This window comes from Ptiloglossa arizonensis, chromosome 10 (assembly GCF_051014685.1).
Source record: "Ptiloglossa arizonensis isolate GNS036 chromosome 10, iyPtiAriz1_principal, whole genome shotgun sequence".
NCBI classification, from domain to species: Eukaryota; Metazoa; Arthropoda; class Insecta; order Hymenoptera; family Colletidae; genus Ptiloglossa; species Ptiloglossa arizonensis.
Window position 1 is genome coordinate 2,457,189 of NC_135057.1, and position 19,727 is coordinate 2,476,915.

At 41.0% G+C, this 19,727-nt stretch overlaps 1 protein-coding gene across 1 annotated transcript in view; it reads right to left on the bottom strand.

The window, feature by feature from the left end:
- Gbb (glass bottom boat) overlaps positions 1 to 19,727 on the bottom strand; it is a 71,583-nt gene that overhangs the window by 32,772 nt on the left and 19,084 nt on the right. The window contains exon 2 of the mRNA XM_076321333.1: positions 7,265 to 7,451. Within this exon, the coding sequence (XP_076177448.1) occupies positions 7,265 to 7,451 (187 nt within the window). The remainder of the gene's footprint in view (positions 1 to 7,264; positions 7,452 to 19,727) is intronic.

The following is a 19,727-nucleotide window of genomic DNA, read 5'->3' on the forward strand; positions in this document are numbered from 1 at the left end:
ATTGCAACGCATTACCCGCTAAAAACCACTTATGACGCCTGCTCTATGTCACTAATATCGCTGCAATCTTCCTTGCATATATCATGAAAAACTCGCATTAGTCATTACGTTAACACGCAACTATGTGGATAACGAATGGAAGATGCAACGACGAGATTATTACGCTGATCGAAACAAATACGGTACTTGTACGATACTTGTGACAGTATTATCGATTTAATTTACTCGATCTCGATGCTCCGAATGTAATATGTTTCTCACGATCGTCGAGTAATTTTAACAAAATCACGGACCAGGTCTACAGTCTTTCGATAAACGATGCACGCGAGGATGCGCCACGAGTAAGAAGAATCGTTCGGTTGAAAAAAGAAGAAGAAAAAGGAGAAGAGAAAGAAACCTGGAGAAAGATGCAGGGGTTTGTCAAAGACGGCTATTGTTTCTCTAACTGGAATCGTTCCGCAGTTTCGAATCGCGCAACTCATCGATAAAATCGATCAATAGGAAACCACTGAATCTTATGTAACCACGCTAACCGAGATACACAACGTGAGACGAGGTCTGCGCGACTATTTGCCGCGATTCCTTTAGATTGTAGCGTCGTGACTCGACGATTCGTGCAAATCCATCAGCACGTGACTCGCGTCAATAAGATTTCAGTGAAACACACTAATCATTGTTCATTGAGGAGATATGCTCACCTCTGATCCCCGCGAACGAAGACACTTCTTAAACGACGCATTTATCTTTTTCCCGGGATTGATTACCCTTCTCGTAATTGAATAATTGGAAACGTTAAAATGTTAAACAGGAGAGATGAATCTTCGATGGTCGCGCATAGTAGTCCCGGTTGGAAATTGTGCGCACTATTTGCCAATGAACGCGCGTGTTTTTCTTTTTTTTTCTTTTTTTTTTTTTTTTTTTGCGCTTACATTCTTCCTATCTGAATCATGAAAAATTTATTCACTTCTAAGTGAACGGTTCGGAAAAACATGTGTTGCTGCAAATTATTTTACCGTATTATTTTACCACCGCCCCTACGGGTTTCGTTTCTGTGTTTCGTCACGATTTAGAAATTTTTTACGTAGATCGAATCAATAAGATGAAAATATATCGTTGGTGGTAATTTCGCACGCTCGATACAACCTCTTGCAACTATTATTTAATACTCGTACATATAGATTCGCGACACAAGAATTTATAAAGCAGTTAAAATCGAACGATTATTCAGTTTGTAAGTTTCAGTTAGTATGCGTTTCAATTTCAATAGATGGATTGTTACATCGTAATAAGCAGAACATCGTTTCCGCTTCAAATTGAATATTATTACCGTCCGATAAATAGCGATTAAATGTCAGCAGTTTCTCAAACGCATACCTTCGTTCAATGAACATTTTATCGATTAATCTCTCGATTGGTTAACAAATTGCAAAATATTAATAATCTTCCTGTAAAGAAAACGTTCAAACGAAATTAGGGAAGACGGGATGAAACGATTCTTTAAGAAATAAATAACAAGTAGTATTACACGGTAAAAAGTAATCGTCGTTAATTTCATTCTTTGGCACATCGCGCGCGTCATCCGATGATTCTATAATTACATTTCAACATCGTTATGTATAATGATAAAATACAACTCGACTGATCGTTCGATATTCAATTACAACTTTGAACAACATAATTCAAATTTAGCGTCAATGTTGTAAATTTATCGATCGAATCGAAAATTTACGTTCCAAGTACAACCGTTAATCTTGCATTAAAATTGTCAACAACTCCTTCAATATAAACGTACATTTTATTTTGTCTCTTGATAAAGCTAAATAGAACACGCATTTTCTATAGCCGGTATATACATACGTATAGTAGCGCTTGAATAAAATAAATTAACTCCGTACGATTCTCTACCCAAAGCACTCGGTAACGATACGAGGTCAGGTTTTACAATAACATTTTTAGCTACATCTCGACCGTTTAGACATTTAAGAATTCTAGTTACGCATTGTATACTAAAACGGTCGAATACTCGCACTTTCCATTACAACCCGTTAGAATTCACTTTAGAAAAATTTTACAATTCTTCCACGTCCCCGTGTTATTAAACTTTTCATAAGATCCACGTACACATGCACCATCGACGCGTCACAGTACCCAATTCTCGACAAAGATCGCATCAAGATCGCCTCGTTTTTTTCAATTCGTTACGAGTATTTCGCATTGTTGTATCGACCTGTACGATAAAAAAACCAACATCGCTACATATGTATATATTATATATCGTATCGGTTTTCGAACGTAGCGGCTGTAACCTCGCACCAGCGACGAAATGATATTTCTTAACCTTACGAATGAAAAATCTTCCAAAACCTCGTCGTTTCGCTTATTGGAAGATTTTCAACCGGTCCTCAACCTTTATCGCCGAGGAAGCGAAACAAAGAATTGGAAACGTTTCGATAAACGAAACAGCGAAGAAGATTCTCCGTTCAGAAGAGAGAACTGTTCGTTGAGTATCCACGATGATATTTTTCAAGTGAAAACAATCGAGAGGTCTCGAGCGAACGTGTACTTTGAATTACGCGCTCGGCTTCTCGATTTCGTTTAATTCGGTTGCAAGTGCTCGTAGAAAATATTTTTTACGCTTTCCGTTAGTCAGGATCACGTGACTCCGAACCCTCGTCCGTCGCGACTGAAATTGACCGAATCCAAGGTTAAACCGAACCGAGCGATTTACGGTTAACCAAAATGAAGAACAGCCAACGGATCGATGAGCGAGCACGAGGACACCGTCCTCGTTTAGCGGAGTAAAGTATCGTCGTGCGCGCGAACCGCCGCGAACGAACGGCCGTCTAATAAACGCGAACGAGAAGAAAAATTCATGAATCCCTAATTGGGACTAAAAGCACGAGACCCTGAGGCTCGTTACGGCAAATGTCACTGTCTGCCTTTCGTCAGCGAGGAATCTCATCGAGGGCCTGAGACAGCTGACGCGCTGGTGTGTATCCCTACCACGTGAACTCTTATGGAAACCTGCGCGCACACGTAAGAAACCAGAGTCGCCAGCTTGTCTCGGCTGGACCAGAAGGTGGAGGAGGATAAAGAGGTGGAGGAGGATGCGTCACGCATCAAGTTTGACGGAAGAAGCCGAAGAAGAAAAGGAGAAGAAGGAGGAACAGAAGGAGAAGGAGTAGGAGTAGGAGTAGGAGTAGGAGGAGAAGAAGGAGAAGAAAGAGGAGAAGGAGGAGGAGGAATAGAAGGAGGTGGACAACGTCGACGACGACGACAACGACAACGACGACGACGACGACGACGACAACGACGACAACGACGACAACGACGACGACGACGAAAAAGAGAAGGAGAAGAAGGAAGAGGAGGTGGAATAGCTGCGTGCGTATAACTGCGTAGGCACACCAAGTAACTCGTGCTCTTAACTCCTTGCTCGGAGCCCGTCTCCACGGTTAATTTACCTCAATTTACGGAATAGCGTTTCCTGTCGGGGCCTGTATATCGGTCAGGTCGCAGTACCAAAGTCTACGGAGGTATCACAGACAGGGATGGCTCTAGACACGCTGTCGCCATCCGCCACACCGTCCTCCTCGTGCGAGGAACGAGCCGACACGTGGACACGAAACGACCAGCTCGTTCGTGACAGCCGGTGAAACTGCCAACGACACGCGTTATCGTTCGGGACTCTTCTTTCGAAAATATTCGCAGCGCGTGTAACGAGAACGGAGTTCAATTGGGAAGGATCGCGTATAGGTGTAGCCGCTGTGTTCGAACATTTTGGCGAACATTTGGAAACAGGTAGGGAGAAGAGTCGCGCGACGCAACGAACAAATTTACGACGGAACGCGAAACGATCGGTTCACCCACTCTTTTGGTATGTTTACCGCGCATCGGTGCTCCGTGGTGATAAATCTTGGGCGAAATTGCACGATACCTACGGATTCGAGCGTTTCGTGTCGCGTTAAGGAGTTCTCGCGCGGCACGACGCGAGTACAGCGTAACCGTCGGTGGTTCTAGAAAGGCGGCCGATATATTCGTACACCGCTAGACGGCCCTCGATATGAATGAGAAAGGTAGAATCGAAAAGAAATGGTTGGTCGGTCTCCGAAGCTCTCACAGGTAGAACAAATACCTGAGATTTTTTCGGCGACTTAAGGACGGCCTAATTAGGGGCACGATGACGATGTCAAAAACCACGGACTCTGCCCGAAGGAACACCGAAATTGGTCTAGCCACCCACCCGGGAAGCCAGCTTCGTCGAAAACGGACAAAGATGGAGAGAAAGAGTACCGTTTTTCCACTATGCTCGCTTCATCGGTCGTCTACTTCGCTGCGCAGCAGTTAAAGGTCACCTCGAAAACTATCGACCGCCCTTGCTCGCTTCGAAATGGCAGTTCGAGACTCGATGCAGGTAGAACCAATACCTGAAAAACTTTTCCGGGAACCGGGACCTCCTAATTGCCGACACGACAACGACATTAAGGGGTAGAAATCATCGCAAACTTGCCGGAGAATGAAGAACCGCTTCGCCACCTACGAACAAAGCGGATATTGGACGATGGAAAAAATCGATTTCGGTTTACGAAGTACGTCGGAAACGATACTCGACTAGTAAGAAGAATTTTGTCCACGAGTAACGCGTACGTAACATTTGTGTCGTACAATAATAATTACGTTAGTATTTCGCTCTGTTTTCGCCGAACGTGTTACCCAAGTTGGAGAGATTACTTTTTCGTTGGTATCGAAAATAATTGGAAATGTATCACTACAATAGTAACGTAATTGTGTTTCAAAATTGATTAATTTTAATCAATTTGCTGATTATTTTTCCCACAAAACAGGACTACGTTACTCGTACTTGTAAGATATCGAAACTATGATGTAACATAACATTCGGGACTACGTCGACTACATTACAAAATCAAACGATACGCTTCTTTATTTCTTCTTCTCGTGTATTTTTACAGTATAATACATTTAGTACGTATCGTACGTTTCTATCGATTTTGTTGTAAATGTAGAATAAATAAAAAATCGCAACGATTCGTATTTTTCGATCATTATTTGTTGAAACGGTATTAATCTTTCTAGCTCGTTCGTCGTAACGATATTCTTTTAAATTTTCGAGAACCGTATTCTCGATAAGTAACGACGACGATTTTTGAATTTACAAAGAAAATTTTACAAATTTCTCTTCAATATCGTTTCAATCCTACGAATGACAAATTCTATTTTTCTATATTTTATATTTATATTTGTATCTCGTCGGCGCATAAACTACTCAAGAAATTACATCCGACGAGTATTTTAACTCTCGACTTCGTAATACCTTGACTCCTTACGAAATTATTTTTCCATAATACGTTCGTATGTTACGTTATCCAAGTTTTGAACAAACCGCGAGCAAGGTACGCTCAAGGAAGTTACAGTGGTATCGACCAAATTCGAGGGTACGGACAGTAAACACTCGACGACCGTAAATACAATTTCTATCCTCGAAGCGTTTAATAAAATAAATAAACAAACGAGATGCTAAATTGTAGAATTATTTCACGAAATTACTTATCGTGTAAAAAAATAACGATTTACACGGGATATGATGTAACGTGTGATTCGATGAAAGAGGACACGGTTCCTCTCGTTCGAAAATACGTTAAAATTGTAAGGTAAATGTTTTTCCTGCGCGGTGTCATTTCCGAGAACATAGACTTTCAAAATCTTGGACCAAAGTTGTATCGAGTCAGTGAGAATAATTCAACGGGGACTCGATGACTAAAGACCCATTTGGTTCCGTAATTAATAAACCGTTGAAAGTATTGTTTCGAAAATCGGTACACTCGTTACGTACAACCGATCGTACAAATTTACATATGGTATGAAAAAACCAAACGAAGGATCCTGTTACAAGATTATTTAATTCACAGCGAAGGACCAACGAACCATCGATTCGTATGCACAACGATAGGAACGATCGTGAGATACTTTAAAAGTATGATACGTTTTCGTGACACAGTACTTTGTCTTTTGTTTTTACAAACGAGTTTAATAAATACTATTTCTCTCAAAATATCTTTTACTTTGCAATTTGTAAGCTGTGCGCAGACTTCGGTGACCGACTGTAAGCAAATCGTTAGAACATTTCCAGCAATTTTTCAGTCAACGATATTGGTAAATTCGTGAAACGTGTTAAATCGTTTCTCCAAACATCGTCCGATTGCATCGGAACGTAATAATTATCGATAATTATCGCTCGATAATTATCAATGCAAAGCTTCGGGATTCGAATATTCGGCAAACGTAATACGAGTACTCGGGTATTCGAATATTTTGTGCACTGGTCGAACCAGTTCGTAGCGCGATGCGAACTATGGATCGAGTTTTTAAAGTTCGTCGTTCTGTTTTGAATTTGATTTTCATTCAGGATATCAATATCCAACATTAATATTTCAGTAAAAAGAATAATCGATGCGTCTACAGCTTCTTTTTGCGATCGTTGCGATTCCACCCGTAGAAAATACTCATTTCCGCGGAAGAAGTACGAGAACAATTTACGCTAATACGAGACGCGTTGCGCGAACAAGCCGTTTCATTTGTATACGTTTGTATACGTTTGTACGCGTGCAAATTATCGATCGTCTTCAAATAATCGTCAATTTCACTCGTTGCGATAATACACCGTACGAGTGACCGATGCCAAGATGAAACATTTAAATACACCGCAAGTATCCGGGTTATTCGAACAGTACAAATATGCGAATGTTCTCTTATTCGAACGATAATGTTCGAATACCTATCAAAACATTCCACCATTACCCCTTAAGTGTACAGCTTAGTAAAAAAAAGTAGCGTGTAAAATTGAAAAAAGAATCGGCTGGGTATGAAATTGAAATTGACAAAAGTGTGTCGTAAAAATGCAAACACGTAGGCGTGAAAGACGTCGCCCGTAGCTAATAACGTATTGTGTAAACGAAAAATAAATATGTTGCAGTTGTGCAACCGTGTGCATTTAAAGGTCATTCGAACGGTCCCAACCCTGTCTCGAAGACATTTTTTTTTTTTTTTTTTTTCGTAAAAAAGAAGAAGAGTCGCGACAAGTTTGTTCCGCGTATCCGATCTGTTTCGTTGCGGAGTATCGTCCAAGAATGATCGAAAATTGCTCCGTACCGTTCACTGTACAGCGACGATCCAAAGTATCCGACGAGCTTAACAGGGTTAAACGTTAATTGCGGCGCGAACGAATAAATTCTGTTTCGACACTCACCCGTCTTCGGTTTTCAGGACACGGTAGGCCGTGATCATGTACGATCCACGGTTTCTTCGATTCTTCGCGTCCATTCTACGATAGAGCCTCAGCTCCGCACCGATTATGTGTTCCCCGGGTGGTATCTCGGAGACGTCGAACCAGAGCCTTTTACCGCGCTCGTGCCTCACTCCAGGAACATGATGATCTGGGGATCGAGAAAAACCGTCTCATTAAGCGGCTAAAGGCGAACGGGACGAAACGCGACGTGGCTTTACGACGGGGATTGTCGAACGGCAATTAGCCTCTTCACCCGGAGTAAATTGTTGCTACTCGTTATCGTTCGCTCGACGGCGGAAGGTAGAACTTTCGTGAACGTTCGACCGAGCCCGAGCTCAAGGTATAGCCACGACCGTACTTTCATAAAGCTGACGCGATTACGCTTCGAACGGAGCATTTAAAAGGGAAACTTTTCTTTTTTTTTTTTTTTTTTTTTTTATCGCGACCGATGCTCTTCTGTGATAGCGCGAGGCTATAACGCGCGGCTTAAGAGGACCGTAAGTACGAACAGTGGAAGAGGAACGAATAAATCGTCCAGTTAGGTTTTATGGGACTGTTCTGTGCCATCCGACGATAACCGTTCGCTGTTACTCGTCCAGCTGAAAGTACGGAATTCTTACGAGAATCGCGTTCACGATGGTAATCGTTCCGGGGAAACGGATATCGGATCCGAGACGCGAGATCGCGATAGTTTATTCGTCTCGTGCCTTTCCACGTGTATCGTTTCTTATTTTTTCTTTTTTTTTTTTCTTTTTTTCTTCTTCTTCTGCCTTTGTCGCAAGCGCGATTGTGTCTTAGAAAACGCGAGATTATAAATAATGGTGCCGCGTCGAAGATGTCTACGACCGTTGCTCCATAACGTTGAATTAATCATAAGCAAGAGTGTTTTGCATACTTTTGAAAATGCATTAACATCGTTCGAATTATGCGGACAGTGGATATACAAGTTTTTAATTCGAACACGATTATAGAATGGAATTCTGTATACCATTTTCGTGGTGAAAAGAAGGACGAGTACGATGAGTACAATTCGACGAATTATTTCTCAACGATGTTTCGAACGAAATAAAAACTCTACGGAAATGGGTCGAAAATTGAGCTCCGAGTCGATTTATTTCTACTATCTGATTTAGTTGGAAGTTAAACGACGAAATTATTCGCAATTGCCTCGTCGAGGAGCAATCATCGTCCTGTTTCGGGTAAATAGCCGCTACTCGTTATCTCTGGCCGAAAAGTAGAAATTTAGAATACGTATGGTCGGTTGAAGAGGTAAAACGTCCGTAATCTCGATAAACCGAGTAACCTGTTCGTTTAAGATAAATTTCTGACCACGAACCCAAACTTTCTTCTTCTAATTGTCTATCTAGACATTGCCTGAATTCCTCGACAACCGTTCCTCTTTCGGACTATCGATTCCGAGTGTCGTTCTTCGGTATAGCACTTTTAAAAATAGATAGGAAATACGAAATTATTCGGTCACAAAATAATTTTTTCGAATAATCCAGGAACGCGATTCTCCAAACGTTCGAAATAGTGTGCAAGCTTTGTCCCAAAAGTACTGAAAATTTGTGTGCTACGAACGATATCGGTCGTGCAATTTTTCGAAACAAAACATATTCAAACATATTCATGCTTCAAGAAGAAAATACGAAATTATTCGGTTAGAAAATAATTTTTTTTGGATTAGTCCAGAAACGCAATTTTTCAAATATTCTACAATAAATAATGTATACTATTTGTTCCAAAGAAACGCAAAATTTGTTTAGTGCAAACGGTATAGGTCGTGCAATTTTTCGAAACAAAACATATTCAAACATATTCATGCTTCAAGAAGAAAATACGAAATTATTCGGTTAGAAAATAATTTTTTTTGGATTAGTCCAGAAACGCAATTTTTCAAATATTCTACAATAAATAATGTATACTATTTGTTCCAAAGAAACGCAAAATTTGTTTAGTGCAAACGGTATAGGTCGTGCCATTTTTCGAAACAAAATATATTCAAACATATTCATGCTTCAAGAAGAAAATACGAAATTATTCGGTTAGAAAATAATTTTTTTTGGATTAGTCCAGAAACGCAATTTTTCAAATATTCTACAATAAATAATGTATACTATTTGTTCCAAAGAAACGCAAAATTTGTTTAGTGCAAACGGTATAGGTCGTGCCATTTTTTGAAACAAAATATATTCAAACATATTCATGCTTCAAGAACAGAAAGAAAATACGAAATTATTCGGTTAGAAAATAATTTTTTTGGATTAGTCCAGAAACGTAATTCTTCAAATATTCTACAATAAATAATGTATATTATTTGTTCCAAAGAAACGCAAAATTTGTTTAGTACAAACGGTATAGGTCGTGCCATTTTTTGAAACAAAATATATTCAAACATATTCATGTTTCAAGAACAGACAAAAAATACAAAATTATTCGGTTATAAAATAATTCGTTGGAATAGTCCAGAAACACAATTCTTCAAATATTCTACAATAAATAATGTATACTATTTGTTCCAAAGAAACGCAAAATTTGTTTAGTAGAAACGGTATACTAGGTCGTGCAATTTTTTGAAACAGCGTGGTACTTTTTCCGATGAAACATCGCCTGCAACGTTACGATTTCGATACGAAGCAGGTGTCATTAATTATCGATACTATTTTGACGCTGGTCGAGATATAGTATTACGATGCAGCAAAAAACTGAATCATCGGTGTGCCCGACTTTTTGACTTTGAGAGGTGTCGTAACGCTCCTCTATTCGTGGTATTCGATTTGGCTCTCCGCGACTATTTTTTATTTCCTAAATTCTACGGATAGAAATTCCACGCGATGTAGAACATTTAAGAGTGGCGGTTACTCTCGTGAGTGTTATTTTTCTACTAATTATCGCATAGAATTCATCCCGTTGATATGTACAAATAAATATTAAATATTCGCAACATCTTCAAAGAGGAGAATCGAACGTGTTTCAAAATCTACCATGGACGGTTGTCAAACATGGATTTCTTTAGAAGAGACACACACATTTTGAATAATTCGTGATAAAGTTATTAATATCCAACGGAGACAATTGACACAATTTATGTATAAAATTGAACTGGAAGGTAACTAAAATAAATAAAAAGTTTCCTATAAATCACGTAAGCTTATAAAAGAAAATATAAAACACCTACTCAAATGTACGATTCGTTGCGCGTAACGAGCGATCTTATTTCAAAGAGTACGTCCCTCGAAATGTCACTCGAAGTTTCATTCGAAGCTAAAAAGTTCGGTTTCTACTACACCCTTTGACAGGTTGACTGTCAGAGTGATTTCATAGTGATTTTATAAATCTTTCCTTGAGCGTTATTCTAGGTTCTTTTCACCGTTTAAATTTTTAACGCGGTATCTTTATTTTCTTCAATTTGCAGAAAATTTTTACAGAGACTATACTTTTGGACATCCATCGGTCGTACATTCAAAAATGACACACATATGCATGACACAGCAGTCAAAGCGTTGAGGGGATATTCCGTTCCAGACGGTTACTTTCGAGGTGATGTTTACGAATCAAATAAAAAAAAAAAAACTACCGAATACACACACCGTTGAAATTTCGTACGGATATTCGAGTGTTCGTGTTTCAACCACTCGTAAACGGAATTTTGAGATAGAGGTCGTCGCTCATACCGTGTTTCGAAAGTCGATCGGACCCTTTCTAGTTACACGAGTCGACCGATCGAAAATTTTTACAAATTTATACAAGTACGGCTATATTATATATCACGATAAATAAGCGAAGTGAACGTTTGAGAAACTGGTGCTCTTTGAAAGCGTAAAATTCGGGTTTAAAACTCGAAACATCTTATCGTCACTGTTGTCGATATGCATACAATGGATCGAAAAATGGATTCGTACATTATAAGGAAATTCCCCTAACGTACAAATATGATTTTAATGAAAGTTTGTGTGCACGTAAAGCATAGTGGGTCGCATGCATCATAATTATTTTTGTCGACAAAAAATGTCCTCGAGAGGATAAAATCAAGACCTGAGAATTGAACATTTCTTCATTTTTTTAATAGAACTTTCTTGGGGGACTTTTCTCACAGTTGAACGATAGAGTACTAAAAACTGAACATTTTTTGTAAGAAAATATAGATTGCACATCGCGCGATTACGAGGTTACAAAGAAAATGAAAGTCGTTGCAAGCTCTCGAGTCGTTTGAAATCGGCTGAAATCAGCCTTTACAGTGTCACTTTCTCTTCGATTTTTCAAATACAACTTCGTAATAGCGCGAAATAGAGCAAAACTTTTCGCGTGAAAAATGTTCAGCTCTTAGTGCTCTATCATTCTGTGGCGAAAAAGTTGCAAGAAAAGTTGCATTAAAAAAAAAAACATCAAAACCTTCGAGACTTGATTTCACCAACTCGAAGAAATTCCCAGTGGATAAAAAAATGTCTTAGGGAAACTGGCTTAAAAAAAACAAAAACAACTCGAGAGAAGTTTGGCTCTTTGACGGCTCATGTTCGAACCTCTTTTGTTACAAAGTGTGGTCAAAGCTGCGAAACACGGTTTACTAGATTTCTCTTTAAAACTTGGGTAGACGAGGTTATTTGGAGTTTCGAACTAACCTTGGAAATCATGGTCATTGCGATAGCCAATTGGCTACGAAGTTTACGGTCCACGTCGCTCCCAAAGGGTGGCCATTTTCGGTAATACCGTTATTTAAAAAATTTGAAAAATGATAATGCCCCTTATCTTGTTTACAATAGCCCCGATACTTGTAACATAATTTACGACAGGACTGGGTAGAATACCTCCTTAACACGTCGAACGGCGTGTGTATCCAATCGGATACGCACCTATGCGAGTCCAAGGCGCCGCGTATATCAATTTGAATACACGCGTTTCCCACGTCCTACCATTTATATAGGGTGTCCTACAAGGACGTCGAATAACTTTACCCGAATATCTGGTACTTCGTACCGAATCGAAAAGATTGCATACGTTATGGATTTCGCTCGATTCATTTTCGCGATAAATCCTGTTCAATTTATTCCGATATCGCGCAAAATGCTAAGCGAAGCAACACGAATTGACAACGATCGTTAGAACTTCGAACAGGCTTACGTTTACGGGAAGAATTTCGATCGTCATTTTGAACAACACCCTGTACGAGTAAAGGAAGATAAGTAACACGTGAAAAATAAAAACTATTCCTCTGTTTCGATAAACGTGGAAACTATTTTTCGAAATTAACAAATGAAAAACAAATCGATGAAAAACCACGGTACACACGTGGTAAAGTTATTCGCATTCCTCCTGGAACACTTCGTATACGAACTTAGAACCCTGCATTGATTTCTCGCGGTATATTATAATCTCTGGAATGTATCTACAAATTTGACGGAAAAATCGCGACAAATGAACGCATTTTATCGAAATGTGTATTTTAGTGCGCAAAAATTCATTTAGATATTTTCCAAATTCGTGCACGATAATGATACAGAATCGATTCCGGAAGAAAGGAACTCATATTTTTACCACGTACGAACGATATTCTAAGAGATTCGAACGCGAAAAATATTGATTAAATAGAAAGAAAGGAGAAGGAAGTTTTTATCTTCGTTTCGTCGAACGCATCGCGACAATGACAAAATATGGACAACGCGATACACGTGCCCGTGTGTCCTCGCATCGATACACGCGGCACAGGAATGCTATTTGTTCTCTCCCCGGCGTACCTTTTACGCGCACGGTCCAAACCCCCGCGGACATTTCGAAAAACAACGAATTCCGAACCGTGCAACGTCCACTCGTTCGATGAAAATTGGTCAGAGTCGAGGGAACTCTTTGGAAAAATCCACGCGTTGCGATGACCCCTTAAAGGGGTTCGATGCGTTGAAAAGTAATACATATTACAAATCGACGCGAAAGTAAACATTCGGTCGATATGAATTTTTGTCGTTCAATTTACAACAATATGAAGTATAAAAAGCAGCGGTGATTCTTTACAAAATGATCCTGGTTTGCATTTGTGACGTCATTGCTTTCAATGATTATTTTTCCATAGGTCGTATCGGTGTGCAGGATTTCAGCCAATCGGGACGAGGTGGAGGAGAATTCAAAAAATGCTAGCAACTGTAATATATTCTCGAGGGATTGACGTTCGAACGATTCGATTTTTACGAAAATTGTTCATGTTGCGGTTATTTGTATTTGAGAAGTCGAATTTGAACGAAAAACTTGTAGGTTTGTTTATTCATATTTTCCGGAATAGTTGAAATTAAAAAAAAATTGCCACGTCATTCCCCGAGAAATTTTACGGCGAGGATATCCGCAAAATTTCAAAGGAATCGGTTGGCTCGATCTCGAGGTATCTCGGCACACCGTTTCTGAAAACATGGTTTCGAGAAAAACGAGTTTAAAGTTTCCAAACGGGCTGTTATGCGTGGGCCAAGACGTTTCGGCACGCATGTGTACGAATCTGTTACGCTCTTCGTACCTCCAAAAATAGATTCTTTTAAAGACTGGCACCTTTCACATTTCATTCTCAAGACTCGGAACCACCGTTCGAGACGGGGGGAAAAAAATGGATGAAAAATCGATTTTTTGAAAATCTCGAACCGTTCTGGCCCGTTGGACCGCGGCGAGCGGTGGTAATTCCATCGCTCGAGACGGCAGCAAATCAATTTTCCCCCCGAGACAACGGAGCTCGCTCGCTCGCTCGTTCCACTCGTATCTTAATCCTCGTTCGAAACTCATCCACCGTTAGGGAGAGGATCGACGGTGGACGGAGAGCGAAAGCGGAGTGCACGGGGCCAGCAGCCTGTAGCCGACACCGATAACCGGCTATCCTCGTTCCGGCACGAGATCGATAAGGGAATCGTTACCCTCGTAAATGAGAGGCCCCCAGAACGAGCCGTGGACAATTCGCAGCGTGAAATCGTCCTTTTTTCTGCCGCCAAAGCGAGCGCCTTCGTGAGCAAAGGGAAGCAGCAGTAGGTACCCTTCCTCCACGGTGGACCGTGGCCCCTTAAGTAATGCCTAATGCCTCTCCCGAGGAGGCCGGCCACGAGGTGGGGGACTAGAACGAGGAGTAAAGCGAACCAGAGCCGAAAGGAGGGACGGGTGGGGACGAGAGCATAAAAATTTGTTTTGTTTTTCTCTCGGACGGTCGCATTCCAACGGCACCTGATTGCCGCGAGCCGAGTTGGACCCCTCGGCTCTCGGGGTGGTCCCGAATAGCTTGGGACCATCCTGGACCGCTCCACGACCGACTGGACTTTTGTTTTTTACCCCACCAGCCTTCTACTTCTCTACGTCCTCGGTCCTCCTCCGACAGTCCTCTCTTATACACCTACAAATTCTCTTCCTCCGCGTAACGTGCACGCGAGAACTTGCCAAGAGAAAGAGAGAACGAGACGGAGAGACTAGCAGAGAGAGAAAGAGAGGGAAAGAGATAGAGGGAACGGACCACGGGGGCTCCTCTTTTCTCATAGAACGCTCCCGCTCGTTCTTGCGATATTTTCCTGGAAATATCCGTCGAGCTGTTCCTCTCGGCGTAGATCCACCGTTTCACGGCCCGATCGACGACGAGTCCGATTCCCCCGTTCTCCGTTCGACATCTTTCGGCCGTGACCGCCGCTCGATTATTAGTTCTAAGTAAAACAACGGCCAGATGATCATTTTCGACGATTGGAACGTCGAGCGTGGGAATTCCTCTCTCCGTTCCCCTAACCCTTACCACTCCTACGTCGAGTGTGGCTCGACATCGCATTTCTTACACCGACTCCAATGTCGAGTCAGACTCGACGTTACACAACCACCTTACCGATCGATACAAATGAAGAATATATTCGTCGCGCACTCTACACCGTTGCAATACGTGCGATACATTTTCTAGAGACTCTCCTTTTTTATCCATTTTGTAAATTAATCGAGAAGTTGTTGGTGGAAAAGAAAAATTAACGAGTGCAAAGGGTTAATGGTACATCTCCGTCTCGAATGTTCGCGGGCGTGTGAGTGCGTGTGTCTCCGTCGTGCAGCTCGGTTGTTCGTCGCGATCGATGATCGAACACGCGAGATTCGATCTCACCCTTTTTCTCGAGACGTTTCCTATTGGTATTCGTCTCGTGTAACGTTTACGGACAATCCTCGAAATATATAGATTCCTCCTTTCGGTACACACGAGTATCAATTTCGTTTCGCTCGTTCCCTTTCGTAGCTCACGACTCGACACTTTGTCACGACTCAATTAACCACCTGCAAAGCGAACGAAATTTCATTCGAACAACGAAACACTCGAAACGTGCACAATTTTTACTTGGCTAAAAATTTCAATCGACCATTGAATCGTAAACAATTTTTATCTTTATCGTTGTACGTTCGATAAAGATCGGTGTTCGGATCGTACAACGAAATATTTCGAAACGAACGAATAAAAATTTAACCGTCCTATCCACGGAGACGGGCAAAATTTTATTCGAATAAAATACGACGAACAAAACCAACGTGCAGCGATTTATTCGCAACGTTTGCTCGAATAGTTAAATGTCTATTCGTTCGTTGCAACGATTTTATTTTATCGTGCTTTCCTTCGAATTTTTGGTACATTTTGAAATTTTCACCAACTATTTGTTCGCGTTTACGTAAGTTTTGATTTCGATTATAATTTTTTCTTCGAGTTTGCAACGTTGATTACGCCCGAGGAGGATCGTACGAAACAATTAACTCAACTTGACCGCGATGCTCGACGAAATCGAACAATTGTGCAAGTTACCTTGCATATTTCGAGGAACGAAAAGAAAAAAAATTGTCGAGTTGAAATAACTTTTGTTCAAGCAGAAGTTGTCCTATAAGAGTTTCAAAGTTATTGAATCGCTAAAATTGTACTAAGCGTGTTTTGGTTTTCTGCATGGTGCAACGCCGTAAATGAAAACAATGCGGTCGAATCAATCCAAAATGATAAATCAATTTGTAACGAAATCCATTGAGAAATGACTGAAAATAACTGTTCCCGCGAACATAAATTTTAACTGTCCCTCGAGGAACTAAGACGGCATTTCTTGAATTTACGACTTTTATACGATCCATAAAAGAATCTGTGTATAGGATTTAGGTGGCGTTAGTTAAATAGAAACTAATTTTTTGTTACTACTTTTTAGGTGCTAATAATTTCGAGCAAAACTATTACGTACTTGGACCATCGATTTGTTTTAAATATTTTGCTCGTATAATCGTATCGAAATAATTGCTACGAAAATATTCGAGATAAATTCGAATCGTTTTTAGTCAAATTCCAATCGTTCCCAGCGACCAAGTTAAAACGCGATGTGTTTCGAACTGTCGATGAACGCGAACGTAAAGTATTTGCGTAGAAAACATATTTTTATCGATAATTCGCGTTGTACACGATACGATCGATACGAGTCGAAATAATCCTCGTACAAATATGATAACGAGAAAAGTGTACAAGTTAGAAAAGAAGAAAACGTGCGAGAACAGGGAACGAAGAGAGCAAGACCGATGGCAAAAGCGAATAAGAATATAGGTTCGCGAGTACGAAAAGGATAAAGTACAAAGGTGGAATGTTTTTGGAGAGTAAAGTACAGAAATTCAACAATGTTGGTAACGTTAACAACACGGAAAATGTATTATGAAAAAAAGTAAACTACCAGGAGGCGATAAATTTACCACCTACGGGCTAAAAACTCAACTCGCAAATATCGAAAGAATTATCGCTCGTATCGATAATAAACTTTCGTAAATTGCCGGTCAGCCGAAGCATTTGTTACGAACGTTCTCGATTCGATTTCCCAAAGAAAAGTTTATTGCGCGCTTAAAACGTAATATTCGGGAATTAAATTAAAAGGGACAATTCGATCGAAAGAGAATCTTTTCGTCTTTCCCGCAAACATCGGCCCTTTTTTCGTCGTTTCATCAACATTTTATCCGTATTCGATTTTACTCTCCTCGCTTTGGGTTCCATCGCCAACGAACGTTACAAATTTCCCAAATTTCTCTTCTTTATTTTCCACTCGTGTTCAACCACCTCGCTCCCCTTTCTCCGATTCGCTCGTTTCTCGAACACTACATTTCGGTCGCGTAACAAATACTTCAACTCGAAAACGTCGAAAAGCGTTCAACCGGTGGTTCACCGTATACTTGGAGTTCCCCTTTGTCGAGAGGACGAAAGGACAAAGAACGTTATCCGCTCGCGAAACGTTGGCCGAAATTTTCCAAAAATCCGCGCGAACGGACCAAGGTTTCCAGGAAGACGGCCCGCAGGACGATTTCGCTTGGAAAGAGTTAAAAGTCCGACGCGCGAGCGACCGGGACGTATCGAGAAATGGAACCACGAAGAGGAACCGAAACTCAACAGCGCCGTCGCACACGTCGGGCCTAATCATTAGTCTAACTACGAGCGTAGGAACCGTGCTCGCCGCATTCGCCACTTTTATTCAGCGCAGAAAGAACGAACGGTCCATCCATCTCGTTCTGGCATGTTCCTCTTCTTCTTGGCCCGGTCTTCCCTTCTTCTTGTCTGGCCCGTGAAGGAGCCGCCCTCGGCGGAAGATAGATAGATAGGGAGAGAAGGAGGTCCTGGGAAGAAAGGAGCAAAAGGAGCAGCCAGGACGAGCCAGGGCACCCAAGTTGAGACATTTTTACCTGCCTGCGGCTTCACGTGGGGAGAGATATTGACTCGTCTTCACCGTTCGGGTATCCACACGATTTGGAGGAACAGAGATGGCGCATGGGGAAACTTTGTATAATATATAGGCCGCGCCGCGAGTCCATTCGTCCAGATGTACGTACCGAAAGGATTGGCCCGGGGCGGGCCCATAAATCGGACGATACTTTTTAGGGATGTACGCGAACCCGCTGACAAATGGAAAGATCATGTGGACTAATTATGCGAGCAATTAATATTTCCAGGCACCGTTCGAAACGACGCGGACATTCCTTTCTTCCGCGATTCGAGCAACGCGGATTTCGTTCAGCTTTGACAATTTCATGATACGATGTACCAGCCGGTTGTCCATTCGCGTAAATTTTCTTCAACGGGAGGTGCTTTTGGTACATTAGGCTCGAAAAGTGAAAAGCAAACGACCTCTATGGAAAATTTCATGCAATATTCCAGTGGTTGACTATCGTTTGCATAAATCTTCTCTTCGAGTGTTTCTTTTTATGTACGAGACACGAAACGTAAAAAGAGAACGATGTCGAATGTTTGGGCGTCTATGGAAAATTTGATATTGTAATATTCCAGCTGTTGACCATCGTTTGCGTAAGTGTTTTTTCCATGTATTTTCAAAATACGACCAGATTCGAAACGTAAACGGAGAACGGGTCATCGAAAGTTTCGTACACAAACATACGACACGGTGAAATTTATTTATCGATCGATCTATTGTTACGTAAATAGACGAAAAACGTTCCCTTGAATTTTGATTCTTTAAAGTTTTTGACACTCGCATTGATCACAATCCCGAGTTTGTACGACGAAGCGAAGCGTTTCTTAAATTTCTTTCAATTTTCCTTTTTACGTTTTCCCAAACTATACCGCGCGTTCAAAAAGATTTGAAATCTTTCGAACGGTTTCTCGCGGATCGAGAAAAATTTTAAGAACTCCCCAATTAGAGGATCCCCAATTCACTCGAATGATTTTTATCGTTTACTTCATTTTTCGAACGCGACATCCTCTAATTACATTGAGCGGCATATTTTTGAAAGCAAGATTGAATCTCTAAGCAAAATTTTGGATTAAAGAATTTAGGGGTATGGTCGATTCGAACGTCGTGCAAATATTGACGAATTGGTGTTGCAAAACTCGTCTTCGGTATCGTTTTCGAAGAGACAAAATATTGCTAAACGCGTGACTCGGTATCAGTCTCTACGTCGATAAATTAGCATTGAAAATGCGTCTCGTTGACGACGAGAATTCCCCATAGTCGAACGTAAAAAGGTCAAGAACAAACAAGCTCTAAAAATGAAAGCAATAGCATCCTGTCCTAGACGTCGATGACTTTGTAATCTGGAAGATCGCAGATTCGGTCAACATGTTTTTTTTTACCAAGAACTCAAAAATTCGCACGATTGTTCGTCGATGGTACCGAGAAAGATTCAATTTAGCGAAAAATAGTATCGAGAAAAATGAACTCGTCGAATCTCCCTGGAATCGATCCGTTTCCTTGGATTTCGACGTTCTATTCAAGATCGCGAAAACGAGTTCTGGTGAACCGTTTAAAATTCTCATTTCGAAAATAAGGGCGAACTCTCTTCTCATCTTTCGAATGAATTCTCTTCGCTCCGGTCATCGGGTTCGATCGTTGTATCGCGAGAAAACCGCGCGTTAACGATAAACTTTCCTCGTAAATTGACGTTCAACAGCATTCGACCAATACACGCGTCGATCCAAACCCGTATACCCATA